Source organism: Euwallacea fornicatus, chromosome 9 (genome assembly GCF_040115645.1).
Source record: "Euwallacea fornicatus isolate EFF26 chromosome 9, ASM4011564v1, whole genome shotgun sequence".
NCBI classification, from domain to species: Eukaryota; Metazoa; Arthropoda; class Insecta; order Coleoptera; family Curculionidae; genus Euwallacea; species Euwallacea fornicatus.
The window spans coordinates 1,141,898-1,161,743 of NC_089549.1; the positions used below are offsets into that span (position 1 = coordinate 1,141,898).

General features: G+C 37.5%; 1 protein-coding gene and 1 long non-coding RNA gene across 2 annotated transcripts in view; one reads left to right on the plus strand and one right to left on the minus strand.

Annotated features, from left to right (window-relative positions):
* Positions 1–5,572: 5,572 nt before the first annotated feature.
* LOC136341258 (uncharacterized) overlaps positions 5,573–19,846 on the minus strand; it is a 33,059-nt gene continuing 18,785 nt past the window's right edge. Inside the window, exon 4 of the mRNA XM_066286036.1 lies at positions 5,573–5,643. Within this exon, the coding sequence (XP_066142133.1) occupies positions 5,573–5,643 (71 nt within the window). The remainder of the gene's footprint in view (positions 5,644–19,846) is intronic.
* On the plus strand, positions 14,205–15,156 carry LOC136340986 (uncharacterized). The gene is made up of 3 exons (XR_010732413.1): positions 14,205–14,478; positions 14,578–15,008; positions 15,070–15,156. It is a non-coding gene; the product is annotated as an uncharacterized lncRNA (long non-coding RNA).

Genomic DNA, 19,846 nt, shown 5'->3' on the forward strand with positions numbered 1-19,846 from the left:
ACACTTATATTATGTAAGAAGGAATTAACAACTTTTCCTTTTTCAAAACCAAAGAGATATGTGTCTGTTAAATGTTGTCGGACTTTACATTGCCAAGGCCTTTTAACTTGTAGGCTCGTTCAGACGCTTCAAGTGCAACAAAATCTTTGTCCCTAGGAAATCGACAATAATCTTCATTGAAGTTGATACCTGACTAATTGTTAGACCTGCAGGTTTTATTAAATAATATTATTATTATTTTTTTTTTTTTTTTTTTTTTTTTAGCAACAAGTGATGTAGAGTCATTCTACAATCATCGGTCCCAGCCTATAAATTATGGAATCGCCAACACACACAAGCCAAAACTCAAACCGTGTACCTGGCGCCCTTATCATCCGATCTTAGACCCCGATATATTTCAAAAATATTATAACAAAAGGCAGAAGGCGTTTGTCATATTTTTTACGGTTTTCATAATTCACTATACGTCTGGGAGCTCTGTTAGGTGTTTTGAATAACTTTGAATAATTTTATAACAGGATCGCGTTCTATTCGTCCTTTTTAGATTTTTTTTTTTATGGTGGTAGGAATCATTGGTATGATAATTGAGTGGTGCTTGTAGGCCTTCAAGGGTTTTGCCCGAAGGAGGACGTTTGCTTTTTTTGACTTAATTTCGGTTAAAGATTAGTTGAGGTGACCCTGGAAATTTACAGAAAGATTCATAAAAAAGGTACCGCAGCATCACAAACAAACGTTGATAAAATATAAATTCGAACGTTAACCCAACGACTTCCTTGTTCTAATTTATATATGTCTGTGTGTGTAAATGTGGATCGTTTTATTAAATCAAAAGCAAGTAAATCGACAAGAAGTAAAAATGACGTAATTTTAATCGAAAAGAGCTTGCGGACATGCCATAATCTAAACATTAGTTGATGTTTTAAATCAAAGGAGATAATAATCAGAACTTTGGCGTCTTCTTTTATTTTTGAATTCCCGGACGTTTCGGGAAAAAGTTGCGTCTTCAGAATGTCCGTCATCCTACAATGATCTAAAAATTAAAATAATAATAATAATAATAATTTTCGTGTAGATTCCCATTATTTTCTGGGTGGTGGCTAGTGCGACAAAGTCGCAGATTTTTCAACGCGCCATCCCGTCAGTTATTTTTTTCATTGTTGACACTCGTTTACTTCATTTCGTTGGTGTAAAACTTTACAAAACTGAATTTTAGTTTTTGAATTTCTCGCTAAGATGGCATGAAGTCCTCGTAAATCGCTCAAAAACTTTCTCCGTTTAAACGACTCTGCATTTCGCCCGATAACCGGTACATATAGAACGAATTTTGGGACACGCTCTATGTTTGTGTTGCTCGCTTTTTCTCAGGGTCGTGCTCAATTTTCTGCATATGGTCAACTTAACGGGCGATTTTTATATTTCTTCTTCAATATATTGGATTTTTGACTATACACAACAAGAACATCATTTCAACTTTATGTCAGCTGCATATCGAATGTGCTTCCTTATTTATGCTAATGCTGAAATGTTGAAGGGACGCCATATTTATGTGCACTTCGATAGGGCGAAATATTCACGTAAAATTTGGAATCTGTCTGAACGAAAAAAAATGCATTTCGAGTTAAATCCACTACGATCCTAAACAAAATTAACAGTTCACGCCGGAGAAACAGAGAACATTTTGTGTGGACCAATCAGCGCGCCCGAAGTTCTTTTGTGCACCATCCTCGGCCAGTTTAATTGGATTATAAATAACGTTGGACCTTTTTTCCTCGTTCTGAGCGCTGGAAATTTATGGCGGCCATCTTTATTTATTGGATTAATACATGTAACATATGACCAACACACGAGAGATATAAATAACTGGCGAATATATGGGATTAATTTAGTGGACTGGTTCTTTCTTTGTACGACCCTATAGATTGTCTTGACGGCCGTAAACGCGGAGTTATGTGAGATACTTGTCGGGTTATTAGGAGGACTTCATCATTCCTTTGCTCTCTATATTTCTTCGTGGTGATTTACTGCACTAATCGCGGTTATTAAATAAATACTTTTTGGATATTACTACATCATGGACGAGCAAAAAGGTGCCATATTATTTCACGATATTGGGTCAATTAATGATGAATTTTTTTGCAATTTCTGTTAAAAGTAAACTCGGCGAGCGCGCGATAATGTAAACCAATTTAAACCAGGTGTGGTCCACATTATCTAAATGTTTACGTTAGCGAACGTGACTTAAGAAATATACGATTTATTAAAGAAATGTTTGATACAGCGGGTGTCCGGGCGAACCCTGGACATGCGAGATTGACAACGGTTCTTTTCTTGCGTCTGCACAGATTATCCAATTGAAAAACTTTGACATGCAGGTTATAGTGACGTATCCAAATTTTAAAAATTTGAATATCCCGCGTAATTGTTCGCTGCCGCGATTGGTCAGAGCCAACACTTTATGTTTGTTTAATTCTGACCTTGTGTGCGGCATAATTATTGCAATTATGAAGAGAAGGGCGCAACGGAAGAGGGGTCGGGAGAGGGTGTACGGGCCTTCTCTTTCCATTTCCCTGGGGGCGAATTCAGGACAAATATGCATGTGTTTGTAAGTGAGGGGATGGATGAAGAATGAGAGCATGCAAGTTTGGATACGAGAGAGGTACGAAGAGGAATGATGGGTGATAGAGAAGAAGGCCGGTGTTTCAAATATTCCCTTCCGAAGCAATGCTTAGCGACGATTTCTAGGGAGCATCCAGGGTGGTGGGGGGAAGTTTTTAAGTGGGAAGGCGTCACCTTCCTGCACGAATTCCACATACCTCGGTCGTTAGATTGTCAGACCGGATACGTGTGAAGGTTTTTTTCCTAAAAAAAAATTAGGGGTCAAATTCCAATCTGGGGAACGTTTGCAAGGTCACTGTTCACTTGTAAAAAGTGGAGAGAATCAATCACAGCCACTCGATACTTTGTGTAAAATCTTTCTTCCCTATTCGAAGGGATTCTGGCTAACAAATCAGAGCAGCCCCGTTTCGCAAACACAAATGACCGGCCATGTCTGGACAGCTTAAAAGGGCCGTGGCAGATATTTTCAGTTTAGCAGACACGAAATTGCGCTATCTGTAACCTTTCATAATTTTGGGGTGGAGTCTCTGATATGGCCGTGTGATGTGAACAATAAAAATCAAGTTAATTACAAGTTCGTAAAAACGGCCATCGCCAGAATAAAGCTTTATGAAAATTTTTTTGCCCAACCCAGGTATATGAACGTATTTGACTAAGGCAGGGCATATCACAACGAGTTTAAAATTTATTTACGATGTTTTTGTCCTCGTGCTGTTTGGCACAAAAAATATTATAATTTTTTCTAGGTAAATAGTGAATGTTGTTTTCAGTCCGTTTTAACTGAGAACCGTTTGCGATTTCCGAGCTCTAAAAACTCTTGCTTGTCTGAGGCGTTATATACAAAAAAGCTAAAAGGAGAATTATCAATAGGCGTCACATTTACAGTGGGCAAAAAGTGTTCGCACGCCATGTTTTTCTAAAATGGTAAATATACAGGGTATCTCAATGAAAAGGACCATCCCGAATATTCCTTATACTATCGTCTTCGAAGAAGTTTCCCGAAACACGTCGATTGGTTTTCTCTTGGGGGGCATATTTTGATGTACCGTTGCAACCCCCGGAGAGGGGGCGTTAAAACTAGTCAAATTTGAATAGGAAAGAACGGTACCTATCATACTTTATCATAGCCTGTTAGGCTATAATAAAAATAAGAGGTAAAAGAAAAGAGCACATTTTTGTGACAAAAGAGCTTGTTGTGCTTTTGCACTTTGCTATAAAAGCTCGGTTAAATTAAGGAAAGATTAGAAACTTGATTATCAGGAAAACTGTAACACTTGGTGTATAGGTATGTTTAGTTAAAGAAATTCAGAATGACCCCCTTCAATATCCCATTCGGTATCTCGCACTACCCACCAAATGCTCTGTATAGAGAAAAATATAAGAATTTTTTGATTTTCCTGGTTGATGTCTAGTATCGCTCATCTTCATCTTTGGCAATGATAGAGGGCAAAACAGAACTATGGTTCTTGCTTGCAAAACGTGGTAGCAGGATAAAAACTGGCGGAATGTCGGGATTGCAGAAAATCGGCCGTTATCCGTCCAATCGGCGTAGTATCGCCAAACAATGGCATGCCAGCGAAATCTGATAAGGAGACAAACGGCCATTCCGATGAATATGCGCGCTTTTTATCCCGAACATTCATCAGATTAATATATTAGACGGGGGAAATAATATACACTTTTGTCGAGATTTCGATACAAAGAGAAGATGTATGGAAAGTACTAGAGTTACTGTACTGAATGACATGAATTGCAATTTTGCTCCTCTTCTAGTTAATTGCAAAATGTTGCTCTACAAGCATAGCTAGATTAACCTGTAATTACTCATGAAAATTCTCAGCATGTGTCAGTATATTCAAGACTCTTAGTACGTTGGGAAGTGGAAATTACTACACACATCGAAAAAGTTGAAAGATATTTTAAATAATCGTAATATGGCTAACCTTTTAACTCATTTACCGTTACCAGTCCATACATGAGGTCAAAACTTTCGCCTCATGCATGACAACGTTCGTCCACATTTCGTCGGTATTGTGACCGATTGGTTGACCAAAGGAGAAGTCGTCGCGTTGTCATGACCAGCACAATTGCCAGAGCTGAATCCAATGGAGCATGTCTGAGACGTATTTCAAAGAAGAGTTTCGCAACATATGGCCAACGTTCACGGTGCTTTTCGATCCCTGGAGCTAACGTCAGAAGAATGGGGAAGAATACCACAAGCGGAAACGGATACCATTTTGAGTATTAGAATCATAATTAGAGTTGTAGTTAATAACCGCGGAGACCATACTTTGCATTAGACTTTATCTTTTTTTTGTTGCTGAGAATGTTTTGTTAAGTTAAAAAAGGACATTTTTAGTTCAATTTACAACTTGTGAATAAATCGATATAAATTAGAAATTGTATTTTATTGTCATTATAATTATATTAAAAATATATATTAAATACTTTCTAATAGTCTAAATACATAACTTTATTTTTTAGTTAATTTCAAAAGAACTTCAATTTATTTATAGAAACATCCTTAGACTTTTCCAATGTGTATATTTCTCCAGCAAATAATTAGCCAATTCCAATCAAAGATAACTTTACAAACTTATAAGAAAACAGACAGGAAAGCATTAAAAGCTTCAATTTGAGATATTTACTTTTTTTCTAGACAAACCTGCACTTCCAGCCTTCATTTAGAGCAAACTGGAAACATTATTAATCTCAACAAGTGTTTAATTTACACTAATTACCCCTCGTTCCTTCCATTCACACACTCTAAGCACCAAATTGACGTGGAAAGGTCGGGTCGACTCGGTACAGTCGGGACGTTTTGCTATATTATTTTTCGCATTCGAGCCGAAATAGTACCAGGAGTACCAACTGTTTTGATTCACTGTAGGTGACTTTGGTGAATGCGAATGTGAACACGGTTTTATATCAGCATCTTGGATATTCAAGTTAAACTCTACTCTGGATCTTGACATAAATTTCTTGTCGCTCTTTGGGGCGCATTCACTGTCGCTGCCGCTGCGTTTCCTGGAATCGTTTGCTATATATGAAAAATTTAATCAAACATTAAGCTTCTTGACTAAGCAAAAATCATTGTAGTAGCCCTGCGCGAGAACCCTCACTACAGCGTTCAGTGAGGTACAATGATGAACGGTTGATAAAATTTGTTGGAAATCGAGCGATGGCCGCGTGTTGGATAAACACCGTGAACGATTCAACATGTTTGCCGGATACACTCAGTTTACATCCGACATTGTAAGGTAAATCGGGCGAGGGGCGCGTTCAAAGTCACTATCCGAGGTATGCTGAGTGCATCCGGTGAGTCTCCACTCCACAAATGCAGGCTAACTGATGTAAACGAGTTATGGATTCACTGGATATGTGCGCAACAATGAGTGTGAACGTGCTCCAGGGTAGACAAAATCGACTTCTCGAGGAAAGCAATTTTGGGTTATTGAATTGGTGTATTTTATAATTAATTGTCCTTTTTCAACTTATAATATTTTTCGGCAAGAAATTCGTAAAACTGTCTTCAAATAGACACTCTAGATTTTTCTAAATTCCGGATATGGACTGGGATCCCAGATAATTATCATTCGCGCGCTGTGTACAGTTATGCTCTTTTTTCAATTTAATTTGAAGTCATTCAAACTTCCCAAAAATTATCGATAACTGTTAATGCCTTTATTGTATCACCCTTGAAAATTTAATCCGAATGGTTCTAGTGAGTGTCTCTAAGCTTCAAGTTATCATTGACTACGAATTTGATTATTCCGCCTCTCAGATTTCCGACTCAAGTTGACGTTATTCTCGACATTATTGCAGGGGGTGGCACTACTGTTGTAATCCCCTTCTGGACCATTTCCTCTTTTGCTTAGCGGATATCACACGCATAGACCCACGCTCGTTCAATGGGAACGGATGTCCATAATTCATTGCCAACTATAAATTTATATATGGGTGATGACCGCGAAGTGATTGTTTGTCTTGGCTTAGGACATGATTCAGAAGTGAGCTGGAGAGGAGCGTTCTTTTATAGGTTTTTTTCGGGGGGGGTGGTAAAATGGGGTGCCTAGGCCGGGAGGTGTCGAACTGCTTTTTAACCAAAAGAAAGACAAAGATGGGATTTTAATAAAACCTGTCCGCCTAGAAGACAGAATATGTTTTGAGGAAATAATCTTTAAACAAGTACAGAAAAAAAGACGTTGTCTACGTCAAAAGATACCCGTTCATTTGGTTTTATCGAGACCTTCTCATTAACCATAGAAAAAAATCTCGGCCAATTATTGAAATATCCTAAACTATCCTGGCACAGCCGTAGAAGAGGAACGTCGTAAATACGTAACTAATGTTACAAAAAGGTGTTTCGTGATGTGCAAAGTCCGTCTTATAGAAAAATTAATTGAGGGGGCGGGACCGGTGGGACGCCACTGGCTGTCGAGAACACGCAGCACGCGTTTCACTTCTGTGCGTGAAATGTGTATACAGGCTTAATGAGGGATTTTATGTGCATTACTCTTGCCTTACTGACTTTGACATCCATTCACTATTCATTCTCGAAAAAACGTTAGGCCTTGTGTATCAGAGAATCCCTTTAGATGAGTTGGGGAATATTTCCAGCGAATTAATTGCATATTTACATTAATCATAATGATATTATCATTATCCAGATCTGACAAAAATTCGCACTAATGTAACGTGTCCATAAATAACTCTAATATCTAAGTAAAGGACAAGATGCGCCGGTGTTAACATCTAGGAGGAATATTTGAAATATGAATGCGTCTTTTTAACATGCGGATCTCCTATTAAAAAAAAAAAAATCACTTCCGGTTAAACCGGATTTCGTCCGTGACGTATGACGTGAAATGTCAAAATTCTACCACATTACGTCACAAAAGTTAATATTGTTATTTTGAAGATAGGGGAGAAATTTATTGGAAGAGGAAGATGAGAGAACCTTTATTCAGAAACGTTCTGCATGTTAAGCAAGAGACATCAACATCATTACCACGAATTTCATTTGTCATCATTGAATTCACGCCTCTCAATATTAGGCACATTCTTTGCTAGTTAAAGGCCTCACTTAACTTTACTTGTTAACAACGTATGTAAATTAGGAGAAAATGTAGTTTGTGCTCCGCACTAAGCTTCAAATAGCAACTTAAACCAATATATTACAAAATAGTATGAGAACAATATGATTCAGACACATTTCGTGAGCGTGCGGTCGTGTAACTTCCCGACTATATTACTGTCCAAATGCAAATTGGTACACGCGGAGCGGATGTATGGCCGATATTTTTATTTTGCGCAATAAATATGGACTGAAACCGTGACCACCGCATTAATGTGTCTTGAATTATTAGTCCCGACTTAAGACTGAATAATTTTGCTTTGTTACTTGACAAATTGTTGAACAGATCGTAATATTGGTAAGAGTGGTACTTTTAATTGACCTTACACTTGAAGCTATAATCCGTTAACTTTTCATTTCCAGCAGAGCGAGCCATCAAAAATTTGACAATTTCCCCATGACAGACATTGACATTCGACTTAAGTTTATATATAGACGGTAATACAGTTGTCAGATTGAGACGAATAAATTAAGTCCAAAAACAAGGAAACACGAGTAACAAGGTAGCAGTTTTTGTCTTATTGTAAATTGTATCTCGTCTCCACTGAGCTAGTCCACATTGCAGCAACTTTTTTCAGTAGATGTCGCCTTTGCGCGAGCAAAAAAGCAGCACGGAATTGGCAACACTGCTCTCATCGCTTGCCTTCAGACAAATTTAAAATCTCACGTAGAGAAAACAAAAAATAGTATAGTGATAGTAGTCTCAAGATGGATATAAATAGTCTTAGGAAAAATCTGAAAAATTAACGCGTATTACGAGTTTATACCTTATTCCACCTCTAACATCGCAAACGGCCTAAATCTTCTAAAGTCTTTCCTACGACTATTCTGCATTGAAGTTCACCACTTGTGGTTATAGACCGGCCCTGTGCACCAAGTCCTTCTGCTTATGCTCCAACATTTGGACGAGAAGCATCAAAAAGAACACGACAGGTGGCGTTGCTAGAATATTTTTCTACAAGCTTAACAAACTTGCCTTTGATTTCTGCCTGCGTTTAACTTTCTCGAGATGAAGTGAACTGACGAGATGAAACGAGATCGAAACCGGTCTTTGGGGTGTTCGAGTTAATTAAACGCAGAGCTGGAATGAGGCATAAAGGCGTGATAGGCCTTAACCTTCTCAAAAACATTTATGTAGTATTTCAGGGCACGAAACTCGAGGTCTTCAAATATATCACCCTTTATATGTTTACTCGGACCTCTTTTGATTCTACCATGGTTACTAAGAGTGTAATCTTTACCAGTCCCATGGAGGAACAAATTTTAGCCGTAGTGCCAAGAAGACTTTTATTAAATTTTCAATTTATTTTAATATTTATTGGGACTACGACTACGGCCAGAGTTCGTTTCTTTATTATTATATCAAGTCTCTTTGTGTCAATGGACAGGTATTTACAACTTTAAACATACAGGGTGACTTAGAACTATAGAATCGAACTTTTAGGTATCATTCAGTGTTACAATAGAAGACATTCCAGTGTAAGAACAATGTCCGAAAATGTCCTCCTAAGGCGCTCCGGCCTTATGATGCTTCAAGGTGGTTATATGCAAAAATGTGTTTTGTCTAAATACGTTTTATTTTAGTGCGTTTGTAATACAACAATAACACTACAGTAGGTGTTCAAAATGTTCTGCTTGAATTTGAATGCATTATATTTGGACCGTCAGTTCGGACAACATTGGGCCGGCGAAAGTGGTTTAGTACCGTGGCCCCCTAGGTCACCCGATCTAACACCTTTAGATTTTTTTTGTGAATACATGTGAAGTCTCTGATTTAGAAAAAGCCAAGGGAAACAGAGCAAGATCTGATTGCATGAATCATAAACAGATATGGCCCTTATACAGTTCTATACCTAATATATCTGCGAAGAATACGTTTCTATTCTCACGAGTCCGAATATTTTATTTCTTGGAAAGGCACGAAAATACGCCTGGGCTTGCATGAGCTCTGGGTTGTAACAAATGATTCTTTTGGCAACAGAAATTGATTAATGAAAGAATAATTCATTCCCATACAAATCTCCAGATCCCTTAAAAATTAATATCGTTGAACGAGCACAATAAAAGAATGACACCTGTTTCGAAAAGATAGACCGAAACTTCATTATTCTTTTGTGGAGTCTATTATTTATCGTACTTTCTCCCACACACACGCATTCGCAATCACAAAAGGAAGCGTCACCGCAACGTGGGCAACAAAAGCAAATAAAATGGCTTGTGGAGGACAAAAGATTTGAGTAGATTCGAATTTGAGTTCTCACTCTTGTGCGGTTATTTGGTGTAAATTATACGGATACAATGGAGTAATTGCAGTTGTTATGGGATAACAAGCTAAATGTTGCGCTTTTTTTCCGAAAGGGAGGAACAAGAGCAACTAACTGATCCTGTTCGAGTTTCAAAACATCCCAAAGAAACGAAGTATAGTCGAAAATCAACACACTGCACGAGAAAGTTAATTTTGGCACGTTGCTTCAAACGCAAGAATGATTCCCGAGCTGGCATCGCCCCTGCGACCTCCCCGTTTTCCTAACGTCGAGTTTCAATCGTTATCAGTGATCGCGCTCTGTACAAGGCGTAACATGGAGACATTTCAGGGGGCGACAGTTCTCAGCAAAATAATAAAAAAATGCTAAAAGACCCATGGTCACAAACGCATCATCTTCGATATACAGAGTGTTCCTAAGAAGGCGCAAAACATAAATATTACGCGACCCCAAAAACATATCGCCACGAGAATAGCTATCGACAATCTTGATTGACATTTGGTTGTGGATGGTCATGAAGTGAATAGGTTTACGAAATTTCCTAAAATTAAACTCATCGTATATGTGAGAAAACGCCCCCCGGTAGATCAAAAATGGTAATTTTAGACTTAAAGGAGTAGGTTAGGCCTAATAGTACGATGACTACGACTTAGATTAGAAAATACAAATTGCTGGTGCAATTGAAAAAGCGACACAATTAAAAATTGATATCTACACCACTATTCTAATCTGGAACTGGCAAAATAAGAAAAATTATGAGCCTAAAATCATGAGGAATTGTGCAAAATTCAACTCAGGCTTTTGCTTAAAAATAACGGATGATTGGAAATTTTTGGTGGTATCACGTAACTTGTTAAAAAAAAAACATCGAAAATCAATTACTAGAACATCAAGATCAAGTTGTCGAGTCAGGGTGTCAAGTTCATCAAAATGCAAAATATTTTCCACTATCCAATATAAGCACGTATTGTAAACTCGGCTTAATTCTTCTTGGCCAAATTTCCAACAGCTCAAAAAGATTAATGACCAGACCGATACAAGCCGATAAACTAATGAACTATTGTGTTTGAAATAAGGTGCCCATTCCTGAATAGTGCGCCGACAAATCCTTCTACAATGGCCGTCTATTGTGTCCAAACGGCGAATTGGTCCCAGAAGAAAATATTTTAATATGTTCTTATTTGCCTGTCATTTAAATAATAGCTTACGAGGAACTAATTTACTTCTGTTATGATTTTTTTCATTTTTGTTTGTACCCAATAACAATTATTTTTTTGTAATTCCTACCCACTTCAAATACAAATCGGCAAGTCTGTGATTAGAAATCCTGCCTGATTTGATTCACTCTGACCCAAAAATGAGTTTCTGTAGCATACCTAAATGGAAAATGTCCGTTTAAAATTTCTTTTAAAAACCTTTAATATGTGAGCTGAATTTGATGATAATTCGAATACTTAGGAGATTTGATCAAAAAATATCTCGCTTTTAACGAAATGTCGGCAATTGCCTGCTACATCCAGTTTTGCTGGAAGGAACCAATTTTTAGCTCTGACAGGGCACGCGACAGTCAAAATCAAGGGATCCAGTGGCTACCTCAAACTACTCCACATTTCAGGTACCACAATGGCGCAAAAAATCTCCTAATATATCTTATCTAATTTTAAATTCACAAACATTTTACTTTTTTTATTAAATTGAATTGCCTTACTCATTCACTATGTCACAGTTTTTTACAGACATGACATCGAACCCACGTTCCCGATTAATTTTTTGCTAAATACATGCAAAGTACCCATTTTGATTAAACTTGCCGTGTCCCGTTTGAGAGGAAATTATATTCAGAAATTATTCTACAATAAACTAATAATAGAAGAGCTGTTAAAAGAAAACTGGAGTAACGATATCTTCCTAGGTATTATAGTTAATGTCCTAATGGATTCTAATGGAAAATCACCTAACCTAATGGAAAAAAAATAATAAACTCATATCAATTTGTCATTATGTTCATTTCTATCAATTGCACAAAATCTTTCTGTATAGCCGAATAAGATATGACGAGCATGTTCTTAGTAAATCATAATGCTTCGAGTGGTTTAAAAAGATTTGAATGTGTCGATTTTGACGTGGTAAACCAAGAACATGAAAAACCATTGAAAAAGTTTAAAGACAGCGAAGTTCAAGCGTTGTTGGATGAGCATCACGCCCAAACGCAACAACTCACAGATCAATTAATTTTTGACACGACAAGCTCCACGCGAGTGAAGTAACTTGATTTACGAATCCTTTTTTGTTCCTTTATTCAAAATTACTTTATACAAAGGTTACTCATAGCAACTTAACTGGCGAGAAGACGAACATTAAGCGTGTTTCATAAAAGGGCTTAAAGCTACTTATACTGAAGAGCACGATTGATAATATGAGGTTATCTAAAATACAGCATCAAGGCTAATTCCGGGTTGGACCTTTAGTTGTTGCTTAATCACAATTGAATGGCTTCAGACTTGGATCTTTGGTAAAAGCTAGTCACAAGGATGAGGCAATTCTCTTTTATATTACTCCCATTTGCGAGCCATGGAAAAGGTCTGAAGGTTGGGAAAATGAACTGAATGGAAGACAGCAGGAAAATCGAAAAACCATTTGCGAAATGCTGTTTGTTAGGTTAAAAAAAAAACTAGTTTCGCCATCGAATTGTGACTGGCGATGAAAAGTGGGTATATTCTGAGAATTCTAAGCGTGAAAGATCATGAGTGACTTTAGGTATACCATCGACATCGACTCAAGGCTGTGGACGAAAGACAATGCTCTAGGTTTGGTAGGATCCGAAGGGTGTGACCTATTGTGAGCCGCTAAAACCTTAATACTCTACACTACCGACAACAAATCATCAATTTGAATCTAGCTTTGCGTGAAAAACGACCAGAATATCAAGAAGAGCAACACAAAGTGATTTTGCTTCATGATAATGCATCATTATACACAGCCAAAATGGTCAAGGAAACGTTTAGTTGGAAAATACTTTCGCATGCAGCTTACTCACCAGACTTCGCTCTGTGCGATTACTACTTATTTGCATCGATGGGACACGCACTTGCGGAGCAGCATTTCACTGCTTATGAAAATGTAAGAAAATAGCTCTGCGACTGGTTGGTACACCATGGTAGAAGTTCCTACCTTCCCATTTCTACTTAATTCGAGACCCTGGTAGGACGTGAGTTTATTATGCTGTACCATAATATATCAATTTCCTCCGCAATATACTTCTTGGCCATGGTCACCGCTTCAGATGTGAAAGGTTCAGTTTACTTGAGGTAAAAATTTCTAGCTCGTACGTGCTTTGAAGTGATACTTTGAGCTTCCAATGCAATTGCCCCACCATCGTAGTAAAAAGGCTGTAATATGTAACATCCCTTCTCCTACTTGACAGGCCCCCTTGACTGAAATATTATGAGGCGTAACATATCAAAGGGTGATAAATCCAACACCGCGCGCCCGTTCTCATCTCTCCGCATTTCCTTCCGAAATCTATAAACGCGATTGTGTATTTCCCAGGGACGCCAACGCCCGGCGTCTGTCACTACCAGACGCACACAAAGAGATCGGTTCTTCCGCTTGTAATTACTGTCCTCTGCAAGTGAAATCCCTAAGATGGGGACCAGCCTTTATGACAATATTTTGATCAGTGATGTTGCGTAGCAATTTCGCTTACGTTATATCAAACATTTTCTGATGAATTTGATAGGTAGACCCTAAGACTCACGGTCCTATTTTCCCTCTACATTCAAAATGTACATCTTTGTGACTTCCGTAGTACGTCAACAAGACGCAGACAATCACAATAAGCATGTCGATGTAGATATAAGTTATATCAACTTCTACATTGATGAGAAGCAAGAACAATGCAAACGTTAGATAGCTATGGGGTTACTGATATCACTCTCCGAATCGTTCCTCGAGATCCCCTCTGTCCGTGTATGTGTGTGTGTGTGGCAGTACTGGCTGTGAATCGATGAAAAATACCTGCGATGGATGGTTGACGATTTCGTTGATTTGGAGTGTCTGATTAACTGATCTATTGTGGTTAAAATGGGATCCCACTGAACACATAAACATCTTGAATATGTTTATTAACATGGTCGAAATCCAACTTTATAGTTGTTTGAAGCGCATGGTAAATATTCACATGCTTACTGAGTTCTCCTTTATTTTTGATCCCGGTTACGATTGGTGAGTTGGTATATTGACGCAATACACAATTGTTCACTCCATTCCAAACTGATTGCATCTGGGTGAACAAATCAATTTCATGTACGTGGGCGAGATTTCACATTTTTTAACATTTCATATTTCACATTAACCGAAATTAAAAATATTGTTACACAGCAATATGGGCGCGCAGCCCATTGAACCGGCAGGCACATGACCAAAGCTACGGAAGACATGGGCATGGGCGGACATCCACACGTAAGTTATTGGCTGTGAAGTCATTGCTAAATCGTGATTTAATGGAGAAACCACCAATAACTATTCTAATAACTATTGAATCCAATTTTCCCTTATCAGGACACAATAAGTATGTTCTTGATTTTTGGTTTACTAGAAACTTAACGAAGGAAAATGAGATAGGCTGACACTTTGCAACCTCGGATGACCAAAGGAATTATAGAAGATAGATGATAGGGTCAAATCATTTGTCGATTACTTTCGAAGTAGCTTCATCTTTAGGCGACTTAATCAGGGAAGAACTTTTCAAAGAGACGTTGCCGGACATCTTCAATCGGCCTAATTTTAGTGCAAGATCTAAATGTATGATGTCATTCATGATGACATCATTCGACATCCGCAGATTTCCAGATTCCAAACGGCGATCTGGACGACGTTTCGCGACGTCTTGCCGTCGCTCGACGGTGCGCCGTTGTTTGTCCCCACGTCGCGGTTTCCATGGAAATGGCGATTCCCAGCAGGGGGCGGGGCAATCGATATCCCCCGCTAGGGTGCGTATGGCAACACGACAAGGGGGGATTAGATAGATTAAGTTTTTGTTGACATATTTAGGGAACACGAAATGTTGGGGAAGTGAACCGAAGACCGAGGATTCGCCGTTGCTTTTATCTTGTTTCGTGTTTAACTGGTGGATTCGGCACTCTGAATGATCTCATGATCACGGCAAATAAGTTAGTTAATGCTGTAATTTATTTTTAAAATACTGACAAATGATAATGGTTAATTTGTTCACAAACCAGTGAATTTACTGCTCTAAATTATAAAATATTATGAACCGGCCACTCTCATTATTTTGCAGAATCATGTTTACAATACCAAGACGAGAGGATTCCGAACTACTGGCGCCAGTTTTATATCCCTTGAAAGTTTCATAGTTTTTGCAACAGTTCAATTTTTAAGTTATCAAATATCCATGAGCGGGTATGAAGATATCAAAACAACGTTTTTCGGTCATTACTTAAAAATGCAACATTAATAAAAATATATTCAGCATTCACATATTCTTGGAAAAATCCAACTTATCAAGAAAAGCAATAAGGGAACAGAACATAATAACCAGGATTTGAGATTTTAGTAGGAGTGAGACCGATACCAAGACATTTGTAGTCTCGATTTCGTATTTACAATTAAGTATGTGTCTCAGGTTTATATGTACATCGAAACCGAGAACGAGTCTTATTTCCACGCTGGTTCATAAAGAATACATAACTTCATCTTAGCTATAATTTTTCAAGTACAATCAAAGAGCATCCTGTATAAAAGGGCGTTTCACCTTCACCATATCCCTGACTGTCTGTGTATCTAAATGTGTAACTACATATATTGTAGAAAGTCTTTCTGGAGGATCTTCTTGAGAGGGTTTGTATACAGGATGTTTCAGAATTGCTCGGCAGTATTTGAGATACGTATTCTTTGGTGAAAAATTAAAAAAAAAACTCATATAAGCATGTAACCGACCTGGGTCCGAAAAGTTAAGAAAACATAAGTAGGAATTTATAAACTAATTAGTTTATAAAAAAACTGAATACAATTTCACCAAAAATCAAGTCACAATTTAGGTAATAGATTGAAGAACTTAAAAAATATATTAAAATTGTCTTGTGGCGTAAGAAGAAAATTTTATAGAGTATTTTGTGACCCAAGACCTCAGAAAATGCACTCTCCTGCGTAGTAGTTGGAAGCAATCTAGTCTCGTGTTAAGCAGCACGTATTACCTAATATGCATATAAAATACGAAAGCTTTCTCTGCAGTAGATCAAGCACAATAAAATAAAAACCAATTTTTTTTTCTTAACTTTCAATACCCTATATTTCTGCTACCAATTGAGATAGGGCAGATGTTTATATGAACTTTTTTCTTTATTTTCTCCTAGAGAATTCATATCTCAAATAGTGCCGTTCAATTCGGAAGCACCCCGTATTTGCATGGGAATTGCATGGAGAAACTACGCCATCGATAGGTTGCTTTAAATGGACTTTAGACAGCAAATTTGCGTTCTCGCAGAGGAAAATATAGATTCGTTCCATTTGAGTTTAAGGTTTTTTCCTACATTATGGAAAGTGACGAAAACATGCAGGGAATGCCCGCTACGATTTAAGATATAGATGGACGGGGACAAAGAAGATTCTGCTGGGAATGAAGTAGCCTTAAGTATAAAGATTCTAGAAAAAATATTATTGTCACTACGACGAAATACGAGTATCAAAAGGACAGATAAGGTGGAAAAGTTACTGGCTGGGCTTCACAATAATTATTTAGTGCGCGATATGAGACAATAAAATGCCATTTTTTATGCCAATGGCGGCGAAAAGAATGTTTCTAACATTTGTTTACCTGCCTGCCCCAGGAAATAAAAGCAGTATCACTCGTAAGAAAATTCTAAATCGATTCTGCTTCAGAATTTTCCATTTCAATTTTCATAAAGATGCATTATTTAAAATTGGGATTTCCGCCATAAGTTTCACATATTTTACGAATATTTAACTCGATCTGACAGGCTTTGTTATATAACGAGTATTTACCGAATTTATTTTTGTCTTTGAAAGCGATTTTTCACACCCTATGAGACCCAGTAAATAAATCTGCGTTTCCTACATCCTCTTTTTATTTCGGGCACTTGTTTATTTTCTCTTTAGATTCAGTGACAGGACTATAATGAGAGTGTAAATTATTATACTTAGTTGCTGAGAAGGATATGGTGCATTTATAAAATATACTTTTTAAAACTAATGCTAAGTCATTTGTTTATACGAGAATTAGTATTAAATTTGAGAGCGACTTATAAAGTATCAAAACGGAGGCTAATTATATCGAAACTTTGATGACGCAGGCGTAGTTGCCAAGTTTCCACGTTTGCACCAGACACCACGACCGTCTGTTAAACCTCCTCAACATCATCGAAAGGGAAACGAATAGATGAAACACGAAGCATTTAATGCTAACAATGCACATTTAATTCTTAGACTGAATATAAGCAAATTTTCTGAACATAAAAATTTTCAGTGCCATTTTATTGTTAAGATTATTCCAAAAGTTGTCGAAAAAGGAATGAGTGAAACACCACCAGTTCCTGTCACATAATGAATTTATGAGCCTAGACGGGCCTCGCATAATGAGGATCGAGTTGTCTGAATTCCGCGTATTATTTATGGGCAGTTTATCGTGGGGCGGCGAGTGGGCGTGTGGAAGCCCCCTAATCACCCAGGATACTTATTAGATTATTGTAATTACGACCGCCTCGCGTTATTTATCCCTTCCTTACGCTCCTCCTTTGTTGGTTTTTCTTTAATTGCTTGTTTCGAATTTATATTTCCTCAGCTCGTAAAATTGCTTAATATCGGTTTCACAAGCAATAATTACTAGACCAACGAGGAGAAATGATATTCTGCAACCCCAATGGCATCGATTTTATTTACTGCTTCTTTACTATGAGAAATAAATAACACGTCACTCACCAAGCCTCCGCTCTCACACATATATGGCAACACTGTTGACAGATACATATGATTTTTGTTAAAATCGCGCGACATTCTGATAATTGGTTTTTAGGTCATATTGGTCACAGTTTTGTAATTTTCGAAATATTGTATTAAAAAAAAGTTCGTGTGTTGATTGTACGTTCTTTTTTCGTGGGAACAAATACTGTCGAAGCCGAACTGTGGCTCGATGGGCATTATGGAGACAGGTAAATCAACTATTATTGACTTGTATGATGAATTTAAAGGCGGCCACACAAACACCGATGATGCTGAACACTCTGGTCACTCAAAATCGGCATTTGTTCGTTAAAATATTAAAATAAAAAACCGTAAGTTGCAATTGCGTTAAATAGCTGGCACCTTAAAGACATCAGAAGAATGTGTGTTTACAATTCCAAACGAAAATTTAAGTATTCGTAAATTGGTCTCGAAGTGGGAGCCGCGCTTGCTTACACCAGACCAAAAAAAAAACATCAAAGTGTCGAGGATTCAGAACGCTTTTTAGAGCTGTTCGAGCGAGGTAAAAACGATTTTCTTCAAATGAATGTATCACTCTTAAAGGAAACTATGTTGAAGAATAAATTCGTATTTCTAAAAAAAAAATTGCTTTTTTTAGACCGAGGAACTTATTGAGTGATGTGTTAGGAAGTAAAATAAAATGTAATGTTCAAGCTTGTACGCCTTGCAACTTGTTTATGTTACGCCGACCTTACGTTACGTCGTGCATCTATTAGCCTGGCTCTAGTATTCGCACAGGATCGTTCGTGATTATTTAAGTTCTCACTGGAATCGAACGTCAAATTTACAGGGGGCCTGTTTCAAGACTTTCTCCAACGTAATTATATGCGTTACATAGTGCTGCGGCCCTTCGTATGAAATGTGCCTTCATAGCTCATTGCAAATATCGCAAAAACTGCCAGAGATAAAGGTAAAATAAAACAAATGATTGGCTATCCGGGAACTTCTAACGTGCCCTTGTATGATATAAAAGTGTCCTCGAAAATCTCAAATATTTTTGCGAAAGGAACGTCAGGTTCTATTCCTTATCATTTGGAAAAATCGATGCAGCGTAGAGAATTTGAAAGACATGAGGTGAATATAACGTGGTTGTCTATTACTATGTACATCTATAGTTCAAGTAGAAACCCTACGTTGTATTGTGTTGGTTTGCGATCGATAAATCGAATATTACAGTACCTGATACTGTAAAGTTGTTACTAATCGACGCTTTTACCGGGCTCTAATCAGGGACCTATCTTTTGAAACTTTGCACTCGTCTCCACAACTTTTCTCTCATTCCAATTTAACATTCTTCCTGTTCTAATTTCACAGTGCTCGTTGATAATTTCCAGAATAAGTTTTTTTACCTTAACTGAGGTCACCCACGTGATTTGTGACGTAAATAAGTAGAACTTAATTGTAACTATGTGTTGTAGGCCACAGAAAGACATATCGGGCATGGTTATTATGTAAAAAGATTGGACAGGTCAGAAATTAAATGGATATTTTGTGGAAATAATCTGATCTAATAAATAAAAGAGACAACTACTTTAAATTTTTAAAATACTGATAAAAACTTGTTCGCAATTATACCGTAACATAAAAGCTCACTTCCTTTTTTGATATGTCTGGCATACCAATCGAAAGCTTTACGGGTGTTCGTAAAACGTTGTATTATACTAAAGGTGCTTAGTATATCAAAATTTGTAGATCTCACTCGCAGCATAACAGCATGAGATCTACTGCTAAAGTGAATACGTACTGGCTATGATGCTTTTGGCCACTGTAATTTAAATTCCACCAACAACTTTGAAGCTGGACGACATTAAATTTAAATAAGTATTAATCA